General features: G+C 34.9%; 1 protein-coding gene across 1 annotated transcript; it reads right to left on the minus strand.

The window, feature by feature from the left end:
* Positions 1 to 7,796: 7,796 nt before the first annotated feature.
* Positions 7,797 to 9,417, minus strand: LOC141323378 (uncharacterized). Its single transcript, XM_073833475.1, has 2 exons — positions 9,325 to 9,417; positions 7,797 to 8,683 (listed from the first exon to the last, which is right to left on the minus strand). The coding sequence occupies exons 1-2, from the start codon at positions 9,415 to 9,417 to the stop codon at positions 7,925 to 7,927; spliced, it is 852 nt and encodes a 283-aa protein (XP_073689576.1). The 3' UTR covers positions 7,797 to 7,924.
* Positions 9,418 to 23,668: the final 14,251 nt, after the last annotated feature.

Here is a 23,668-nt window from a genome sequence, read left to right on the forward strand (position 1 = left end):
GCTATACTTTTGAATTTAAAAGATCGGTTCTAGCTTTTAACATATATATAAACATACACAGATTCAAAGCTCCTGAATTGTTTAATTCAGACATTCTTTACAACTTCAGAGTACTTTTTCTTAAGTAAGTGAACCTGCCAACAGGGAGATGACAAAAAACACTCACTAAACCTGTCCATTTGAACTGGACTGACTGTTTTTATCCATTATAAAATAAACATACAAATGAAAAATACAGCAAATATATTCTACATCTGTTGATGCTGGTGCTCATATGTGCATAAACACAAGATCCACATCTATGGGTGAGCATCCATTATAAATCACTCACAGGACATTCATTTTGACAACTATGCAAATCAGGGCTCGACATTGAGGACTGCCCGATGGCCCGGAGCTAGCGTACAAGACGCTCAGGAAAGTAGACAGTATCATGATTCAATTTCCTTCCCTGATAGCACACATACATCTCAGAGATGTCTATTTGACGTCTGCATTTACATCTGCAAGACAAAGTTTGCTCATCTGCATATGCGCCTATTGGACCTTTCCTATCAGATGCCAAATAGACATCTGTTAGATGTATTTAAGATGTTTATGAATCAGAATGAATGTAAAACTGACAACTTACAGACATCTGCCAGATGTTTGTACACAGCAGTTGCTTTCCAGATCAAGAGATCTTTAACAGACTTGCAGACGTACGTGTGCTATCTGGGTACTTTATTATATCAACTTTCAATGAAGTTACAAAAGATCTCTTGATCTGGAAAGCATCTGCTGTGTACAAACGTCTGGCAGATGTCTGTAAGTTGTCAGTTTTACATTCATTCTGATTCGTAAACATCTTAAAGACATCTAACAGACGTCTATTTGACATCTGATAGGAAAGGTCCAATAGGCGCATTGCAGATGAGCAAACAATCTAAAAAATACATCTTCCAGATGTAAATGCAGATGTCAAATAGACATCTCTGTGGTGTGCGTGTGCTATCCAGGGTTGTTAACGCTAATGCTAGGGTGTTTGTAATGCCACATCTATGGGAGGTACATTTTATTTTACGTTGTTCTCGTTTTTATTTGTTAAGGAAAATGTCAATAGATTTCCGTCTTAGTTTTTGTTATTCAAAACGAGTTTTTGTTTAATTTTCATTGAAAAAATTTCGACACAAATGATTAGTTAATGAAATTAACACTGCCTTCAGGTTAATATAGGATCTAGCAAAAATGTTCTATTTTCTAGATTCTAATGCTTTGATTCTTCAACTTATTTTGATGTCTGTTGTTTGTACTATTGAGCTGGAGTTCATTTGTCTTTGTCTTTTTCATTTTAGACATGACGGCACTGAAAGAGGAGAGTCAAGAAATGAATGCAGCAGAAGAGATGTCCATAAAGACTGAAAATACTTCCTCAGGAAATGCCACTCAAGAATGTCTTGAGCCTTACATATGTGGTCAGTGTGGAAAGAGTTTCAGATGCAAAAAACACATTTATCAGCACATGAGAGTTCACTCTAAAAAGATCGTATGTCAAAGTGAAAGATGCAAAATGGTTTTCCCAGACTGGAAACAGCTCAAGCAACATGTCAAAACTCACATCAGAAAAACAAAGCCTTTCATGTGCCTTTACTGTGGAAAGAATTGGAGAAGGCAAGCACACCTCACGGTTCACGTGAGAGTTCACACCAAAGTAAAGCCTTTCGCCTGTAAACTGTGTGGAAAGAGATTTGCTCAAAAATCAAGCGTTCCAGTCCACATGAGAACTCACACGGGAGAGAAGCCTTTCATTTGCTTGAAGTGTGGAAAGGCTTTTGTCGTCAACGCAAGTCTTAAAGAACACATGAGAACTCACACTGGAGAGAAGCCTTTCCCGTGTGAACTGTGTGAAAAGAGATATTCCAAAAAACAAATCCTTCAAGTCCACATGAGAACTCACACTGGAGAAAAACCTTACAAATGTCTTTGGTGTAAAGAGAGTTATTTCTATCAAAGAAAATTTAAAAATCATTTGCGAACCCATTCTGTGTCACAAGTAGGGCTGGTAACTACCGAAAAAATTTAAAGTCTCAATATATATATATATATATATATATATATATGTGTGTGTGTGTGTGTATATAAATATATTTATATATATATATATATATATATATATATATATATATATATATATATATATACACACACACACACACACACACACGCACAACACAAAAGCGCATTCTGTGCACGTCATGACATGCCATCTAGGGATGTGGCTGGATTTCGTGACACCAGATTTCGCGAGAACGTATCAATATCCTCGCAACATTTTGCAGTGTTTACATTAGAGCTTCGCAATTAATTGTTAAAAGGTCGCCATTTCTGAGGACTTCCGCTCCTCCAATTAACAGATTGATTGACCATAACAGCGATTTAGTTACTTTGTTTGCCAGGGTGTCTGCGGGCTTGTAAAAGGTAGTAAATGAAATTAGCCAAAATTAAGGGCATTAAAAAGTAATAAACGTCATCTGACGAGGTATTAAGTTTTCGAGACCATTTTTTTTTTAGATACATTGTCAATTTGTGTTAAGTGCAGGCCTTTCTTCTAAAATTTGCATGGATTTATTTATATGTTGAGAGGTAGGACCTGAGCGATATCATGCGTGCGCAAATTAAATTAAATTTTGGGAAATGCAAGTTTTTGAACCTCTGGCTGGATGACTCAAGATTTAAAGACTGGCTTAGGCCAGTAGTTGACAAAAAAAAAAAAAATCAAATATATCAAATTTAGGCCATAAAAAGTTGTTCATATGTTAACCCTTATGCGGTCCTCTTTTTAAAATCACACTCGAGAATTTAGGGGTCCTTTTTTACCGCGGTTAACAAAAAGCAATTTTGTACCAAAATAATAGTTTAAATAAAAAATATTTTTGTTTAATAAAGTTTTGTAGCAGTTTTCAGTGGGTTAATGATATTTTTAAATATATATAAATAATAGATAAATATTTTTTTTTATGTAAAATTCACTTTATAAAAGACCCACATTTCACATGGTTTGGTGTAAGATTCTTGCCCATCTTTGGGAAAATCCAGTTTTAAAAGTAAAAATAATAATCACTTTTACCACTAGATGGCTGCAGAGCTCCACTATTTGCTATTTGCCCACCAGAAAGAAATCTTTTCATAAATTGTTTCAGTGGAGTTCAAAGCTACATATTATGAAATCACAATTCTAACAATGAAATTAACTTTTTGTCAAAGTTCAGCATTATTTTGCACTGAAACAAATAAATTATATTACATATTGAGTAGCAGTACACAAAATGAACATAAGAATGCATACAGCAAATGTTTTTTTTTTTTTTTTACAAATTATAATAGAGCAGTTTTTATGGTCTCACAAATGTATTTCTGTGTGTCCTGTGTGTTTCATAATATGTAGATATGATCTCAACTGAAAAAAACTTGTGAAAAGATATCTTTCAGTTGGTCAAATAGCATAAAGCACTGCAGCCATCTAGTGGTAAAATGTTTTTTTTTTTTAATTGTTTACACACAATTTTGAAAAAAGGGTTCTTTTTTTCAAAATATAATCACAATTATCCAAACACCACACTCAATTTGCAGAATTCCTAGATTGTTTGCAAAATGACACACTTCAGTCAAAACATATACACATATTTGTGAAAATGCTATTAGTTTTCATTTAACCAACACAGTCCTCAATGATCAGACACTATTGCAGACAGTTTCACACTGCTGTGATAAATAAAAAACACATTTGTAAAAAAAACTAATTTAGGAAATAGCATGTGGTATATTTTTGGGCAGACATTGTTATGTAAGGGATCATTTCAATGACAAAACAAAATAGTGACAAACCCACAACATTCTTCATGATTAGTTTGAGATATAGGGAGAATGTACACAAATAGGCCTACTATAAACTTACCAAGCACTGCACAACACTGATGCTGCAGACTGAATATTTCAAGTATTTATTTGAATTCTAGAAATACAGTATTTCTTACCATAATCAGTTACAGTAATCAACCAATGAAATCAATGAAACAAATAAAATCTGTAGACAAATAAAAATTACTGCATGAAGTACATACAGTTTGACTCTGAAAAAAAAAGCAACACAAATACTGTAACTATTCCTCATCTCTCCGTCTGGCTGGATCAGGCCATAAGATTTCATCCACATCATTTTTGATGAATACAGGTGAACTCACCTGCTGCCTTTTATAGCACACCTGAGTGCTGCGTTTTCAAATTAGCACGTGTGCTTCCACACCTTGTGGATGTGTTTATCCAATTTGTTCATTAGTGTGGTCATTGGCAATCCGGGGCTTCGTAATGACAAGGAAGTAACCTCACAATCCTTATCTGTGTCTAAGGTGTCGAAATGTGTGTAGAGTTTTACAAATCACTGTGTGTAATGTTTTGCAAAAAGAGTGAAGCAGACATTGTGTGTAATGGTGTGCAAATCTGTGGCGGTGTTTTGCTCCTTGGAGTAGAACTTTGCAAATTGTGTGGAAATTTTTATTTTAGAGTGTAAACAATCGTAAAAAACTGTAAAACTGGATTTTCCAAAAGATGTGCAAAAATCTTACACTTAAACCATGTGAAATTATCCATGTTATCCCCATGAATGAAAGTTAGACATGTGGGTCTTTTATAAAGTGAATTTTACATAAAAAGTATATATACAAAAAATTGTGTATAAAAAATATTTATTAATTATATAAAATTTAAAAAATATAAATCCTCCGGAAACTCCGCAAATGTGGAGTCAAAACATTAATAAACAGGAAAATTAATTTTTTTAAACTATTATTTTGTTACAAAATTGCATTTTGTTTAGAGACCCCAAAGACCATGAGTGTGACTTTTTTTTTTTTTACACCAACATAAAATCATGCTATCATTCCAACTTTTTTTTATTTTTTATTTGTAGATCCAGAAAGTGTTGACAGTTTTACAAAGTCTTATGCCTCTTGGACAAAGAGAACTTTTTTTTTTAATTTTTAGCAAAAGCCATTTGGGGTAAAAAAAAATACCCCGAAGACCGCATAAGGGTTAAATAGTAAAAGAAGAGGGCTAATTATAATATTAAGAGGTCTTACATTTGGAGACAGAAAGACAAGAATCGTGATCGGGCTGGATAAAACTTTTAAGAGGCAATGATGTAATTGAATAAATATGCACGCTGCACGTTTTAAAGTCAAAAAACGGCACTGATGTCTTTATATGAATGTATCTGAAGGGAACCGACTGTCCTCAAAAACGTGTCGTCTGCATTTTCATTTCATGCCTGATAAAACAGCGATAATGCTGCGTTGTGTACAGCCGATACTAGGGAAACCCTAATATTTCAGTGCTCCTAAAGTGTGACAAAGAATTCATTTGCACGTCCAAATTTTTAGCTGTTTTTAGTCAGATTATTACAAATATCGACCAATGTTTTTATGCAGCAAACATACAGAGCTGTAAATGTGAAAGAAGTTAATGTGCTTTCTAAAAATCTAAACAATTAAGACAGTTATATTTATGTTTTAAATAAATATAATACATTATATACTTGATTAATCCCTTTTAATGGTATAAAGGCTGAAATCTGAAGTCTTAATATTTCCGTACATCGTCCAACCACACTCATACTGTTTATTTTACTTGTGCAGCTCTTTACAAGGGTCAAACATTGCCTTAAATTGATATTTAAAAATTGTGCAGATACACTGTAAATAGTGAAATAAAATTCATTTCTTGATATTTGTGTATTGAAGTTAAAATAATTTTCGGGCTACCAAAATCTGAAGAGTACCTGCCGAAGGGCTACCAGAGATTTTGAAATTCTGTGAGCCCTGAAGTCCTGCTGTATCAGAATTAACATTTTATTTATATATTGCAAATGTTTAAGTTTTTTTTTTTTTTTTTTTTTTTGTCAAGCAATGAATTTTATGTAAAAGAAAGTTGCCCATAGAAATGAATAGTAACTATAGTTCAGAGATCAATTCAAACTTTTCTGAACTTAGAATTTAAAAATAAAATCAGTTGTTCACTGAATGTGTTTGCCTGTTGTTTTTGCAATTATGGTCAGAAAAAAATATTTATCGGCTATCGGCCTCCAAATATAAAAGGGTTATCGTTATCGGCCAAAATTTCCATATCGGTGCATCCCTAGTAATTTTAACAAGCAAGTTTGCCTTTTGTTGGTTCCCTTGGTTGTGTATGTTGCATAAGTTAGTTTGATCGTTATTTGTCAATTGTTATATCCAGCATTTCAAAGGGAGATTTAAGTGGTAGCCTAAAGTGGAGGTTGTACAGGGAAGTGTGATTGCGGAGAATCGATTGGTGTATGGCACATAGTTAACGAGATATTCTGCCCTTTATTAATAAGGCACTTTATTCTTCTAAGGGCCAAATGAGTAGACATGCCAATGACTGGTCAACATAGGCCCAAATTTACAGGCAGTGAAATCTGTCACGTACTTATAATTACACTGTAAAGTTTCACTTTGTTATTATCTGGTTGCTTCCTCTTTTTATTTTTCAAGGCCCAAATTGAACCACTCGGAAATCCCGAGATCTTGTGCCACTAGATATCATTTTTTTAGATTTTAGATTTTTTAGGTCTTGATTTCCAATTTATTAAAAAAAAAATTCATATATTTTTGCAATATAGTAGTCAACATTTAAAGGGAATCAAAAAAGTTAAAGTCGTCGTAAGACAAGAATGGGTATTGTTTTGGTTTTAGGACATCTTTGATTAAAGGTTTTGATCCACTTTAAATGCTGACTACATTAGATTTTATACATTAGAATTTATTTCTGGTCCCTAGTGCTTCCTTGTTAGTGGGAAGAAAACTTTTACTAGAGTGAGTGTTTAGGAGAGAAATCTGAGGCTTAAATCTGCACAAGAGTCATTCAGAAGCTTCAATTGAAGATCAAAGATTTCAAAAATTCTTTTTTATGCTAATGACTCTGTCATTGTGACATCATTCTGTGTATGTCAATCTGGCAGTGTGTTCTTCATGAGCAGTAGTAATTTGTCTCAGACACCACAAATTGAACTCATTACTAGGCCCATTGCATTGCTATAGTGCACTGAATGCTGGATGTGATGTGGTGTAGTGTGTTGTGGTTGACTGGGGGTGTGACAGTGATTAATAAAATTGCTCCAATACTTGAACACACTGATGTCACGATACTGTGCTGGGAGGAACGACAGAAACGTAGATCAAAGGAACAGAGTTTATTATAGTCCAAAGACACAGGGTAATCCACACAAGGAAATAGGGAAGACAGATGTATTTGGACAATTGAGACCCAACAGAGACAGAATGCACAGACTTTGATTTTAATATAAGGGGTAACTGGGGAACACAGGTGCACAGAATGACTAACTGGACTAAAGGAAAGGAACGCAACCAAAAAAGGGCACACAGAAACGAAAACAGGTCCATATTCCTGGCATATCGTCCCCCTTCTGGAAGGCGCATCCTTGCACTGATGGAACAACAGAAGGAGGAGAATGGACATCCGGGAGGAGGATGATGAACAGAGCCCAAGGTGGAGCCTCCCTCTGTATGTCCTCGTGTCTCCTTCCCTTTCTCAGGGAACAAGGGTTGTAGTTGTAACCTGAAACGGTGATGTTAAAAATGCTAACAATGTCCTTTATTGTGCTTCAACCAAAAAACTGCACTTCCTGTGAGATCTCTTTTCAATTCATGATATACCAATGTGAAGTTCTTACACTGTAGACAGAGCGAACACATTGTCCATTATCAATATTATTCCTTGCGCTTTTATGCATAACCGAGTCAACTAGCTATATTGTGTTGGACTGAGCTTAAAGTGTACTATGGACAAAACATAATGAGAAACATAATTAGAAAGTTCCATTCTATACATTTAGTTTGAAACTCACTCTACACTAAGGGGATCTGTTAGGCTTCTCTCTATTATGAATTTTCATGTGCCTGTCAAGGCTTCCTTTTTGACTGAAACAGTGTCCACACTGTTTGCATGTGTGAGGCCTCTCTCCAGTATGAACTCTCATGTGCTTGTTAAGGGCTCCTTTTTCATTGAAACTCTTTCCACACTGTTTGCATGAGTAAGGCTTCTCTCCAGTGTGGACTCTAATGTGAATGTTAAGGCTTCCTTTTAGTTTAAAACTCTTTCCACACCACTGGCAGGTAAAAGGGCTCTCCATGGTGTGAATTTTCTGGTGGACTTCAAGGTTTCCACTTTGATTGAAACTCTTTCCACACTGTTTGCAGGTGTAAGGCTTCTCTCCAGTGTGAATTATCATGTGTGTGTTAAGGTGTCCTTTTTGAGTAAAACTCTTTCCACACTGTTGGCATGTGTGAAGCTTCTTTCCAGTGTGAATTCTCATGTGTGTGGTAAGGTTTCCTTTTTGAGTGAAACTCTTTCCACATTGTTGGCAGGTAAAAGGGTTCTCCTTAGTGTGAATTTTCTGGTGGACTTTAAGATTTCCACTTCGAGCGAAACTCTTTCCACAATGTTGGCAGGTGTAAGGCTTCTCTCCAGTGTGAAGTCTTATGTGTCTGTTAAGGCATCCTTTTCGAGTGAAATTCTTTCCACACTGTTGGCAGGTAAAAGGGTTCTCTGTAGTGTGAATTTTCTGGTGGACTTCAAGGTTTGTAGTTTGAGCTCTTTTTTGTGAAGAAGTCTTTTCAGACTCTGAACAAAAAGATTTTTCTCCAGACACAAAAGCATGAAGATTCTCAAACTGATTTTTCTCTTCAGTTTCATTCAGTACTTCTCTCTCCTCTTTCAGTGCTGTTAGGTCTAAGGTGGGAAAAAAGGAATAAAAGTTAACCTTAGTTTAATGGCACAAAACAATTAACATCAAAACATGTAGATATGTAATGCATGTATGCTAGATCCTATACCAGGGTGTCCAAACCTGATCCTGCTCAGCCGGTACCCTACAGAGTTTAGGCTGGCCGTTATACAATTTATAAAAAACCTAGAAAATCTAATGACAGAGTTTAGGATCTATATATATATATATATATTCTATATACAGACTGATCTCAATTTTTCTGTACCATTTTTGTCTCCTAGGGAATAAAATCCCCTAAAAAAAGGGGATAAACCTCCCACTCAACCGTCAGATGAAAAATTCATCACACAATTCTTTCTGAGGTTTTATTAATGGGGCAATTATGTTAGCCAATCAAAAAACAGGCTGTTACACTGACCTGCTAGGTCAATTAGGCCTGCAGCGACGCGTCGATGACGTCGACGACTCGGTTCTAAAAAAACGTCGACGTCACATCCAGTAGTCGACACATCACGCCCACTCACCAGACGCATGTGGGCGACCAAAACAAAGCAGCATGGATAACGAAACTCCGTCCACTTCTCAGGTTCAGCAGCCTGCACTCCCAAGCAATACATGTCATCAGAAACAGGGCTCGACTAGCGTAACTAGCGTAGCACCGAAACTTTGGTGAGAATGATTCTGAGTGTATTAATTACAGTGTAAACGGTGACTGAAGATGGACAGTATCAAGGATCAAGCTCGTGCAGCCTATCTGACTCACGGAAATTTTAAAACTAATAGGCATTACAGCATACACAAAGAAACAAACATACTGCGGTAGAAAAAAAGATAAATATTGTATAACATATTATATAGGTAAGCAACATTACAATTGCAAACGTGACATTGATTTTATACAACAATAGTTCAATAAACTAGTATTTAATATTAACTAATATTAACTGACTTACATTTTTAGACAAATCACTGACTGTTTTTGTTAACGAAATAAGCAGCAGAACTGTCGCAAAACTGACAAACACACAGCGGTGTTTCAATACTGAATGATTTAGCATTTAATGAATGAGGTGAGTCAGTGAACGAACTGGTTGAATCCGTGATTCATTTCTTAAGACAGTGACTTACTGCCACCTATTGGTGGTTCGTTTCATATTTAAAAGTAATGCATTTTTTCAACATTTTATATGTTAAAAAAGTACAACATTAATCTTATAACATTATTTATGTATTTGCAGTTTTACTGTGTAAATGCATTTTTCGGAACCTTTTATCTTCATTAAACAGTCTAAGTAAATACATTTGCATTTTCGATACAGGCTGGGTTTTTCCTGTGCAGTGGAAAGATGGAGTTTGTTGATACGGATTTAATCTGAATGGTAACCATACAGAGTCTAGTTATTCTAATTGAATGTATTGATACAATTTCAGAATTTAATATAAATGATGACACATTTAGTAAGGTTAGATAAATAAAGTAAAAAAGTTTCCTAGAATCAATTTAAGGCAAATATCACAAATATTCTGATTAAAGTAAGACCTTATAGAGCAGTGATGAGACTGTTGCTTCAGAAAAGATTAATTTACGGCAAAAAAAGGCTCTTTTTTGCCTTGGACAAGTAATTTTTTTACTCGGACAAGTGAATGTCTGATTTACTTGTCCGAAGGAAAAGCACATGTCAAAACTTAATGTCAAGCCTTGTCATCAGAAAACAACTCGCCGTCCTACCTCAAAGGTGTGGGAATATTTTAAACACAGCCAGAAACGTAACGGTATAGTTATATGCAGTCTTTGCAAGATGGAGCTAGCATACCACACCAGCACAACTTCCATTTGGGAGCATCTTTTAGGAGGAAACTTCTAACTATGTAAAAAAAAAAAAAAAAAAAGATAAATCATCTAATTAGTCATTAGAATAGTCGACTATTCGATAAAATAATCGCCAGAATAATCGTTTACCCCCAGCACTAAGGTCAATGTCAAAGTTTATTTATTTAATTTAAATTACTTTTAAAAACAACAAGTGTTTATTAAAGTGCTGTACAAGCATACTAAATTTAAAACAATAAACACATACAGTGGTGTGGAAAAGTGTTGGCCCCCTTCCTGATTTTTTATTTATCTTCTTTTTTTGCATGTATCACACTTTAATGTTTCAGATCATCAAACAAATGTAAATATTAATCAAAGATAACCAAAGTAAACACAACATAGTTTTTTAATGAAGCTTTTTTTATTATGTAGGGAAATCAAAACCCACATGGCCCTCTGTGAAAAAGTGTTTGCCCCCTAAGCTTAACTGTTTGGGCCACCCTTAGCAGCAACAACTGCAATCAAGCGTTTGTGATAACTTGCAATGAGGTCACGAACAGATGGCCGGACATTGTCCTTCAGGATTTACTGGTAGACAGCAGAATTCATGGTTCCATTTATCACAGCAAGTCGTCCAGGGGTGCGTTTCCCAAAAGTTCTGTCGTTTCCAATATAACGATCATAGTTAGCTAACGATGCTTTTGGGAAACGTACCCCAGGTCTAGAAGCAGCAAAACAGCCCAGACCATCACACTACCACCACCATATTTTACAGTTGGTATGATGTTCTTTTTCTGAAATGCTGTGTTACTTTTACGCCAGATGTAATAGGACACACACCTTCCAAAAAGTTAAACTTTTGTCTCGTCGGTCCCTCAACAGAGTATTTTCCCAAAAGTCTTGGGGATCATCAAGACGTGTTCTGGCAAAACTGAGACAAGCCTTTATGTTCTTTTTGCTCAGCAGTGGTTTTTGTCTTGGAACTCTGCCATGCAGGCCATTTTTGCCCAGTCTCTTTCAAGCAGTTGATTTTGTTGTGGGGTCTTTTGTGATCTCTTGGATGAGTCATCGCTGCGCTCTTGGGGTAATTCTGGTCGGCCGGCCACTCCTGGGAAGTTTCACCACTGTTCCATGTTTTCGCCATTTGTGGATAATGGCTCGCTGGAGTCCCAAAGCTTTAGAAATGGCTTTATAATCTTTTCCAGACTGACTGGTCTAAATTACTTTCATTTTCATTTGTTCCTGAATTTCTTTGGATCTCAAAATGTGTAGCTTTTGAGGACCTTTTGGTCTACTTAAGTCAGGCAGGTCGTATTTATGATTTGTTGATTGCGAACAGGTGTGATTCAGGCCTGGGTGTGGCCAGAGAAACTGAACTCAGGTGTGATAAAACACAGTTATGTTTTAACACTTTTCCACACACAGGGACATGTGGGATTGGATTTTGTTTTCCCTTCATTAAAAGAACAACACTTTTTTCACACCACTGTAAAACAGACAAGAGTCCAACACAATCATAAAATCTAAACACTCATACTGTGTTAAAAGCCAAAGTGTAAAGATGAGTTTTAAGACAAGTTCCCCCGGTTTTTAACCTTGTGGCAGGAACAACCAAAAGTAAATGCTCAGTGGATCTAAGTGCTCTTGTTGGAGTGTATAGCTGTATTAAGTCAAAATATTCTAGTCCATTTAGTGATTTAAACACTTAAACCAAAATCAATTAAAACTGATTCTAAAATGAACAGGAAGCCAATGGAGAGGTGCCAGAATTGGTGTAATATGTTCTCATGTGTGTTCCTGTCAACATACGAGCAGCAGCATTCTGTACCAACTGCAAATGTGTGAGAAGCCTGGTTAATACCTAAAAATATGTATAACTCTTTCATACTCACTAAAAGATAGAAAAGACTTCACTTTGGATAATTGCTTCAACTGGAAACAACTAGCTTTAATTACTGAATTAACCTTTTTATCCAGTTTTCACTCCATAATAACACCCACATTTTTTACATTGGGCTTCACATATAATCTTAAAACACCAAGATCCAACTCAGAAGAGTCATGAGCACCCCTGGATCCAAATACCACAACTTTTCTTTTCTTCATTAAGCTTTAAAACATTTTTAGAGCCAACCAGGTTTAATGTCTTCAAGACAGTACAAAAATGGTGCTATGGACTTTTTATCTTTCTATTTCAAGTGCAGATAAAGCTGAGAATCATCTGCATAAAAATGAAACGAGATGCCAGACTTCCTACAGATGGACCCTAGGGGAAGCAAATATATAGAGAACAAAATAGGCCCAAGAATGGGACCTTGAAAAAACTTTTTTTTTTCTTTCTCTCTCTCTGTTTTGGCCTTCCGTCCACACTGAGATGGCATTTTCATCAAGGAAAACTATTGTTTACTCCAATTTTCCTGTTTTTATACTAAAAGTGGCATTTTGCTAGTGAAAAGTACTTGCTTTATTTTACTTAAAGTCTGGATAGAATTAAATGAATGCCAAAGCTCAGCATTTTGTTTGTGTACCCCCTCCATCAGTTTGAGAACCACTGGTTTATACTGTTCTCATGGTGAAATACAGTACCTTCTATGTGCCCTGCTGCTCCACTCTGATGCTCCTGAACAGCGGTCATCTATTTATTCACTTAATAATATTAATATTATCAAAATTATTTTCCTCTCTTTTTAAATTTTTTTGTTTGTTTTCTTGTCAGACTAGCTTTATATTTACAGCTCTGTTTCTCCTATTCTATGCTGTTTTTCTGTATGTCCGACATTGTCTAAAACAACTATATATATATATATATATATAGATATATATCATTTTTTTTTTTTGGCAAATGAAATGATCTTACTAGAGGAAATTGCATGAAAAAGTATTATCCGTTCCATTTGTATAGTCTCAGTGAGTTTTAATAAGGTTTCAGGTATGCGCAGAAAGGCAAATGTAACACTTTCTTACGTTCAAGTGTGGATGAGAAACTTTTGGAAAATGCTCGAAAACGCTTAGCGGCTAGTGTGGATGGAGAAATTTTTAAAAACAAAAACACCTTTCCATTGATATCCGGATTAATTTAGATGTAGCTTTACTGTCCACTGGCTGTTTTATTTGCTTATCAAATACTTTAAATGAACAAATGTAGTCAGCATGCAGTAGCCAAATGTGATTACTTACATTTCAAGGTTTGTGCAAATAACTTTCTTAGATACTTTTGCATAATTAGCCAAAGTGCTATCAATGGTTTTAATATTATAGCAGATATTGGGTTTAATATTACTGAAAAATGTTTAAGGCTTATTTCCATATTATTGTTACAACATAAATGCATGATCTCATAATAACAAATGTTCAGTGTGAACACAGGATATTGAAGGCAGGGTTAGTATTTGTCATGTGATCTCAACACTTCTGTCAAATGTCTTAACATTTCTACGCTCCGGTGACATTGTTCATAAATATCATTCCTTTCTGAAGTGAATTCAGCTTTCAGAATAAAAACCAACCTGTTTGTTCCTCAGTATCTTCATGTTTGACTCTGAATGCTTCTTCAGTCTTCAAGTCTTCACTCTCCTCTTTAATAAACACCATCTTTGTTTGTTCTTTAGTTTCTTCATGTTTGATGAATGTTTCTTCAATCTTCATGTCTTCACTCTCCTCTTTAATAAACACCATCTTTATAATAGTGTGTCACATGGATCTCTTGATGTTTCTCCAGGAGTTTTTCTGTGTTTGAACACTTTGTCCTGTTTAAGATGAGAATAATTAAAGATAAAATATATGCAAACTAAACACACTCTGTGTGCGTCTTAATTAGTTCAGTTGTCAGAGTGAGAGCTACAGTAAGATATTTGATAATAACTATACAAAGGTTAAACATATCGTTCATATTTAGGTAGGCTAGTTTTAACTTGTATTTGGTATTTAATTATTTGTACATCATATCTAATATACTACACTTTCATGAAATCATTCTCGGTTGTGATTCACTCGTTTGTGTTTGTTGTTGTCGTTTGTGGTCCGCGTACCGCTGAATCGAATCACTGAATCATTTCACAAATGATTTGATTCAAATGATTCGGATTCTCAGTTTCTCTCATCACTTCTTATCATCACACGATTGATTCATGATATAGAGAGAGAACTGAGACGCACATTCTCTGTTACTAAAGGCTAACGCTTTAACTAACACTAAATAAAGCATTACAATGTTTATATTTAAAAATTATGTATTTATTTTACGTAACTTGTAAAAAAAACGCTTTAATTAATTGATTTAAAAACTTTAAAACCACGAACCATTCTTCAGGTGAATCACAACAGATGAGGAGCGCGGCGAATCTTAATGACGTCACAGCACCAGAGCAAAATAAAAGTCCTATTCGTTCACTTCTCTCTCACTGAAGTCTGACTCGATGTCTTCTTAGGAATTAATAAGTGTACAGCTCAGACTGCCTCACCTGCATCGATTGCATCTAAAATATTACTTAGGACCCTCAGCAAAGCATATTCAATGCTATGAAAACACTGTAATTTGCCCAACACAACTTTTTCTAGTACATTGAAGATTAAAAGAAACACAGAAATAAGCAAATAGTTATTCAAAATAGACACGTCTAAGTAATAATAACTGTGAAATATAATTATTCGTTAAATATAAAATATAGTTTTGGGTCTACATTTAATCATAGCCTAAGAAAAAAGCATATAGATAAATACATTTTTTAAGCTGAATACATTTTGCTAGATGTCTGTATGAATACAAATGTGAAATCATGGTAAGTGTCACCTTTTGTCTTTATTGATGCTTCTGCTTCATTTCTTTAATTGGTGTCTTTGTTCTTGCTGATTAATACCTGAGTTAAATGTGAAAGCAGTGTCTGAAGGTCAGACTTTCCCTGATCTCTGTGATAATGAGTGTTATTATGCTGATTGTATTAGAGTTGCTGAAAATCTGGGCAAATTCCTGTAAATACTGTAGATCAATAACCTCAATGTACTGTTTTATTCCAACAGCAAACAAGGAAATGTTTTGAAAGAAAAAATATATGTATTTTTGTGTGTCATACATATTCAAATGTATTGCAATACCTTAAAAAGTATGTGTAATAGGTAGACCATAAAACTAAACAAATATAGTGTAAATATCTCTGAATTGAAGAAACATTGGCTATTAAAAATGGAGATATATGGTGAGTTTGAAACCCCATCCAACAAAGTTTCATGTGAACACCTGACAACTGGACAACATTTAGTGTTATGAATGTGTTTATTTATTCAATGAAAACTACTGCAGTAACACAACATTTAAGACATGTCAGAATTACCTGGAGTGCTTGTTATTTAACACATATTAGATATTGCTGACACTTTCTAGACAATTTAATACAATGATGAAAGACTATTTGTAGCCAAGTTTGATTATCTATTACTTCCCCATATGAAGATTTTGAAAATGCAGCACTAAACCAACAATAAAGTCATGACTGTAATGTATAGATGTCTGTTGTTGCTTTGGTAGTCGTCACATCCACTGCTGCTCTGAGCTCTGAATCAGCTGCTGTCCGTGGTGCTGAACATCATACAAGTCAAATCAAGAATCAACGACCATTTAGCTTCAGTTCTGTGAGTTTATTATGCTTTGTAAACCAGTGATTCTGTCATAACTTTAAGGAAATGTATGCTCTTCATTAGTTTCTATGTTCATATGTTTACATTTTTGACACATAGATCAACTCTATATGTTAGAAATAAGGTTTATAGTGGGTGTAACAAGGATTGACAACTATTATTAAAATAAGGTGACGCCTGTTGATGATGATTGATTGCTGATTCTACATAATAGGATATCTAGGTCACATCAGGTCATGGTACTATACAAACTGACAACTTTTATTATGACTTTGAGGCCTGTTGACATCTATGTTCAAGTTTTACAGGTATTAATGGCAGCATTGCCTCTTAGCGTTCTGAATGATTAGCTCTTTAGACATGGGGATGAAGTTGTTTTAAAAAAGCAGCAGCAAAAAATAATGACTATAAATGAGTCAGAAAAAGAGAAAGGACATATTTAAATTTTAATTAATAAACTGTGTTTTCCAAGTCAGTGTCAGCCAGTGCTGACTCACCATCTCCACAGAACAGTGACGTGCCTTTAGAGAGAAATGTAGTGTGAAATTTAGATTTCCTACCTGATAATAAACTGTAATTCAACATTCAATAAATCAACCAAAAAAAAAAACATGTCAGAGGTATTCAGAGTTGCTGTCTAATTGAGTGCTGAAAGTCTGTACCACATATAATATGTGAGACTCTCTGTCTAAAACCTGGTAAGGTCTAGTAACTGTGTTCAGTTGGGGTTGGAGCTAAACTCTGCAGGACACCGGCCCTCTATGACCGAGTTTGGGCACCCCTGACCTAAAGGCATGTTTGATATTGAATTTTAAAGCTCACTAATCAAATAAAAAAACGAGTATTCATACTTTTATTTCCAATTTATGTAATACACCCATTTACGTCAAGCATAAATTAATTTATACATAAATCCAATTTCCATGTCCCAGCAGGCACACAATGTCATTAGACATTTGGTTCAATTTTGGTTACAACGTAGTGCAAACAAAATCCATCAGTTATACATCTAATATCAGTTTTGATGTTTTTAGGTTGTGTTGAAAAGTAAGCAAATTCCAACATCCATTTGACGTCAAATACTGACATTTAGTCACAAATTACTGTCACCAAATTCCAACATTTTCTAGACAGCATAATAAGAACCAAAACCAACAAATTCGCAAAATAATATATCCTACAAGACCTTGAGGTGGTGATGAACATGCAAGTAGAAAATATGACACAGTAGGGGAAGAGTGGGGTAAGATGAGCCATTTTTTACTCCAAAAAAAGCAGAAGTACAATGAAAGTATCTAAAGTAATTTTCAGGATGTTTCCTATCAATTCGAATGATCAAAATGTATCTAAAACAAAAGGTTCTCTTTGTTCCTGTGGCTCAACCAAACCAAACCAAATTTTGAATTTCAGTCTTTAATTGTTTGAATTTCTGAAACAATATGTTGAAAATTGTTGTGAATTTTTCTCAGAGACCAGGAGGCATTTGGATATCTTGAAGCAGAAGTTTCTCTTTATTGAGATCCTAGCTGTTCCTTGCTGCAGTCATCAAAGTTCGTCTGATTAATGTCAGATACAATACAGTTTAAATACATTTCCAAGGGGAAGGGATATATAGAGGTGAAGTCAATCTAAACAAAGCATGCAAATGCAGTACAGGAATCAGCCTAGTAGGATTTTCCCAGCCTTGATCTATTAAGAATACAAGTGTCATTCAAATGCAAAGGTGCTAAACAAAAGGCCACAGTTGTACTTTGAGCTTAGATTTCACACTTTACTTTAGAAACCTGCCAGATGTTCAGGAACTGCTTAAAGACATAAGGTTCCTGTCTCAGGGTCTGGTTTGTCTGCTCTTAGAAATCACAATATACATTTCAGTTCATGCTTTTTCAGTTCATGCTGTTATATTGGAACCAATGTTTAATCTTTGATACATTTGAACAGATTCTAAAATTTGTAATCCCACAGTAGGCTGACTCCTTATTTTCATTATTTTAATTAAATGAATAGTGTGAAAGGGTTGTTTGTTACTTTACTGTATTGTATACCAATAGTTTAGTCTTTCCAGAACCACAAAGGAGTTTTTTTTCATGTCCATCTTACAGACAGTGAGAAGCAGAAACTGAAGGATATTCTGGCAACAACTCTTGAAGCTTCAGAAGGTCCTTCAACATCATCATCATCATGGAGCTTGTGCCAGTCTGCAGCCCAAGGTGAATAGCAGAAAGCAAGGCCCTACCACCTGGACTACAGGTCGACCGATGTATCGGTTTTGCTGATTAATCAGCACCGATAGTTGCTAGGCAGAACTATCAGTTATCTGCAAAAATCTATGTCGATAGTTTTTCCACGTTGGGTCCGTTGCTAGAGCGGCTGAGAAGGTCCTCATTATACAGCAGTGTCCTTATAGTAGTCTTTGGTATACAGCAGGAGAGCAGCCTCTAGTGGTGGAAATCACTGACAGCACTTACAGTTTTAGACACTGAGCGCTGCACAGAGCGGGACACTCCAAAGGCGGATTTAAAACATCGATAATGAAGCAGTGTGTACATAGTATAAAGAAGTGTTCTCATATAATTAAGTGATTAATTTGTTGACTTGATGCTGCATTAGTGAAGATTTGGTGATCAAATAAACTCTTGTAGATCACCGCTTAAATTGAACGCAACGTGTCCGGTGTGTGTGATACCAGATAGCAAGTTCTTCTAGACTCAGAGCTGGACTTTTGCCCAGGTAAGTGAATAACATATTTTGATTAGATAATCACAAATGTTCTGGAATAGTAGCAGATACATTGTGAAAATATACAATATCCATGTATTTGTAATTTCAATACTGCAGCCTTTATGTAGATATTTAAAGATGCAGGGATTGCAAAATCACTAGCCCAATGACCCAGGGCTATTGTGATTTACTAGTCTGCCCGACAGGCTATTGTAAAGTAGAGGGCTCCAGCGGGTCCTTAACCGCGAGCGGTTTTGCTAGGCGCTTTCATGAGCATGGCGCTTTGCATCAGACAGCAGAGACTTTAACCAATCAGTGAACAGATTATTAATAACCATTCATAGAACTTTTAACTGAACTTATAATGGACAGTTACAAATTGGAGATGATTGTTTTAAGTGTGATGGATTGTATGACCCAGCATTGTATGGCAAATCTAAAATCATGTACTGAGACATAAATAAAAAATCCAGAGCGTGAGAGCTTGTGAGCGGCGAGTTGGATTTTCAGGTAAAAATAACCAAAGATATACAAAATGTCCAAACAGTACGTTATTATGCGTGTTAAATGTTGCAATAAACTACCTTTGAAAAGCTTGGGTTTTCCTTTTAAATTATATTTAACAGGTGATGCTCTTAAGGCAATTATTTAAAAAAAATGTCTACTTGTGGCAAACGGGGAAAAAACAATAATAATAATAATGACAATACTTAATGGAGGACATAAACACAAATTTGTGTTTAAAATTGTTTGAATGAGTAAACTGGTAAGACAAAACGTGCAAATTATAAACTTTCATGAATGAAGACCAATGATTGGAGAAGTTGTGTAGTAAAATCAGAAGTGTTGATGTGTTTCATTCGTCAACAAAAAAAAAATGACATATTGTGTTAATCTGACACCAAATTATTTTTATTGTGATGTGAAATCCGATTTTAGATAATCAAATATGATCAACCAGTTTAAACAAGGGGTTAACTCTTGTGGTCAACTGTGGGGGACAGTAGAAGGCACTGGAAGCCTTTAGGAACATCTCCACGCATGCAACGGGGCAACTGACAAGGATATCCACTGTTTTATTTTTAAGTTTTCTGGAATAAGGTGGGTTCCAACAGGTGGGAAGTAGAGGAGGAAACTGTCATGTTCTTGCCAAACAAGAGAAATTAACTTGTGAAGACTGAAATGAAAGACCAAACCGTTTTTTGTCTTTTTCTAGTCTTTATTTCTCTGCAGAGAATGATCCTGTTTACACACAGCTGGAGTCTGTGACTTAATGATGTGAGATTAATACGATTTAATTTAATGACAGGATTACAGGATTTTTCTAATTTTTAACTTCACACTTCATTCATGTAATTAAGTTAATTGAATGTTATTAATAACATTTCCTGTGAAGTAAAGATTTACTTCATTTACATAAAATGAACCTAACCCTAGCCCTGGAGACAGCCCTTCTCTTACAAAAACAGCAGCTGTTAATTAAAGTTCAACAGCAGTGAAATTGCAGTACAATGAAGTACAACTGCAGATTTGCAGTATAATAAAGTATATAGTTAAAGTTCAACAGCACTAAAACTGCAGGACAATGAAGTACAAATACAACCTAACTGCAATTCAGTGATGCACTGTAATGCATGTGAAGATCAGATGCAAAAACTCCTATGTCTGTCTTTGATTTGAAGAATTAGGTAAGGACTGTATTTGTGCTGGTAACAGGTGGATTTGTATCTGCACTGGTGTGTCTGTAAGAACACATAAGACTCAAACGGCTGATCAGGTTGAGTGGTAACAGTGAGTGGTCTGAAATATCAAGGTATAACAAAAATATTAGATGTACATAGGGCTGTGCAATTAATCAAATTCAGTTTCGATTTCTGCTTCAACGATCATGAAAATGCAGTAATCGAGATGAAACGATTATTGCGTTCTGCCCTTTAACCAGTGGTGCGCTTTCGCTCCTCCATAAAAGTATAGTTTCACATGCAAATCAGCAAAAATCATGTAATGTGACTTTCATAAAACGGGACGTGCTTGATTTATTAATATAATATAATATAATATAATTATTTACAGTCATAGATCTTTAAATCTTTATTTAAAAGATGAATACATTGTCATAAGGATACAGTTTCAGTTAGTTATACCTCTCTGCAAACACAAATTTAATTTTGATTTAAAAAACATCTTTTGAAATATTCATTTTGATTTTTTTTTTTTCAGTCCTGTAATTTGAATACCGAAATACTGGACTTTATTCTTGTTGAGAATATCACAAATGTTATTAGGCTATGTATTAGATATAAAAAATATATAATTAGTATCAATAACTTTGGACTTTTGATAGATCTGCAGTTTGTGTCTTCAATTCATCCTACGTATAGGTATAGCTGTAAAGTATTATACGTGTTTTATAATATAAAATGATATTGATTTTAGCGAACAAGACTTTTATTTTGTTCTGGAGATGTGACGTCATAAGGCTGCGGCGCGCTCCTGCATCTGGGATTCAAACGGAGAAAGGTGTGTGTGCTTTTAACAACTGAAAGTGTTTAAATCAAGATAACTCGTTTACAGAATTGCATATAGAACTGTGAAATTATTTGTTAGCCAACAAAACACTGTAATGCTTTATTTAGTGACACTGTAGTCCCTATATAGTGAATATTTCACAATGAATTCGGTCACTGGTAGGCTAAGTAGTGTTCAAAGAAACGGATCTTTTCGAAATTCCGATTCAACTGAATCAATCGATTCACCAAAATGATTCACTGATTTGAATCGCCGCACACTTACGACATCTGCTGCTCAAAACACTGGAAATGCAACGAGAACAACAAACAGCAACTGTTTTCATGAAAGTGGAATCTGATAAATGACTACTAAACTAGGGAGATAATTGAGGCACACCCAGAGTTTTAGTTTACATTTATTTTTCTTTCTACCAAACAGAAAAACTCCTGCTGAATGAACGGAGATCCACGTGACAAACTGTTATAAGATGGTGTTTATTAAAGAGGACAGTGAAGACATGAAGATTGAAGAAACATTCAGAGTCAAACATGAAGATACTGAGGAACAAAAAAAGATGGTGTTTATTAAAGAGGAGAATGAAGACATGAAGATTGAAGAAACATTCAGAGTCAAACATGAAGATACTGAGGAACACACAGGTTGGTTTTCATGTTTCAACAAATTCATTTGAACCTTATTAAAATGTCCAGCTCTATAGCAAAAAAAAAAAAGTGTGTGTATGTATATATGTATATATGTATATATATATATATATATATATATATATATTGTGTGTAACATTTAAACACAGTATCTACTTTTGATTAGAAAACAATGAAAGCGGTATCTGACAAAAAAAAAGATATTTTGCTTGAAGCAAACAATGACACTTTAGTAAGTTAACATTTGTTTTAACTGTAAGGGATTTTTTTCTGCTATCATCAAAAGTGCAATATTAAAACGTGAATGTTCATTATAATAAGCAGTAAATAGTCATATTTCAGAAACACCAGCTTGTAGCTTGTTATTGAAGATGCAGGACAGTCACCTAGTAGTGCGTTACAATAGTCCAGTCTAGACGTCATGAATGCATCAAATAACTTTACTGCATCTGAAACAGGTTACATTTTCCATAATAGTTATTCTTCTTGTATTTTAAATACGAAATGATGTTACATGTACTTTATAACTCTCCAACTCTGGAGCCAAACAATAAAATACAAACCAAAATCACTCATCGTAACTTCTCTGGGTGTAATTAGAAAATATTTCTCAATTGAATGCTGCTTTTAAATTCTCTAACGTGAAGATAAACATGGCAGATTTTGTGTTTTCTTTTTTAAAGGAGCTAGTGTTTTTATTTATAATTATATGGTAGTTGTGATAAAAGCTGTTAATGAAATACGCAAGTTTCCTGTTGCAAGTATGTCCTTTTCTTCTATATAACACTTGTATTGTGTTAGCTTTATTAAGAAAGACACCACACATTTGTATTGTATACGTTTTATTGAAAGTAGTTTATTAAGAAAGACACCACACATTTGTATTGTATACATTTTATTGAAAGTAGTTTATTAAGTAAAACACCATACTTGTTGTTTTAAAGCATTTATTAAGAAAAGGTTTATAACATGTACTAGCAAGAACATAGCTAGGAAACAAACATGTATTAGAAAGAGCTTTGCTAAAAAGAAAGAGCTTTGCTAAAAAGAATGACCAAGAGGAATTCAAATGTTACCGTCGAGTGTTCTGCAGTGGACGAGGCGTAGAGTGAAGCAGAGGAGAAGAATCCGGAGAAGAAAGAATGCGAAGATGTAGAGAGGTTATATAGGTACTTTCTTAGGGGATTTCCAAAACTCATGGTATCTCAGGACATTGGAATGCACCTGCTGGGTATAAAAGGCTGAAGTACGAAGAGGACATCAGATGCTGGTTCTGCAACAGCTTCTCCGGTGCCAGACGACCTGCCATGACGACCTGCCATTGAAGCCTTCGAACGACTAAGATAGCAATTTATTTTCTTTTATATTTCTTTATTTTATATAGTAGTATTTGTATGTAAAATATATAACCTATAGACAATAAAATTATACTTTATTATAACCAAGAAGCCTGCCTGCCAAGAGACTCTGATTGATAGACTTGAACTGAACAGACCACGGAGGAGTCTTCTGAAGCCTATGGTGTGAGTA

Source organism: Garra rufa, chromosome 1 (genome assembly GCF_049309525.1).
Source record: "Garra rufa chromosome 1, GarRuf1.0, whole genome shotgun sequence".
NCBI lineage: Eukaryota > Metazoa > Chordata > Actinopteri > Cypriniformes > Cyprinidae > Garra > Garra rufa.

Excerpts from the sequence above, each read along its gene's own strand:
- LOC141323378 (XM_073833475.1), bottom strand. The coding sequence starts at position 9,417 with ATGTATTGCTTGGGAGTGCAGGCTGCTGAACCTGAGAAGTGGACGGAG. Across the intron at positions 8,684-9,324 it reads TGGTCGCCCACATGCGTCTG|ACTTCTTCACAAAAAAGAGC; the intron begins GTGAGTGGGCGT and ends GAGTCTGAAAAG.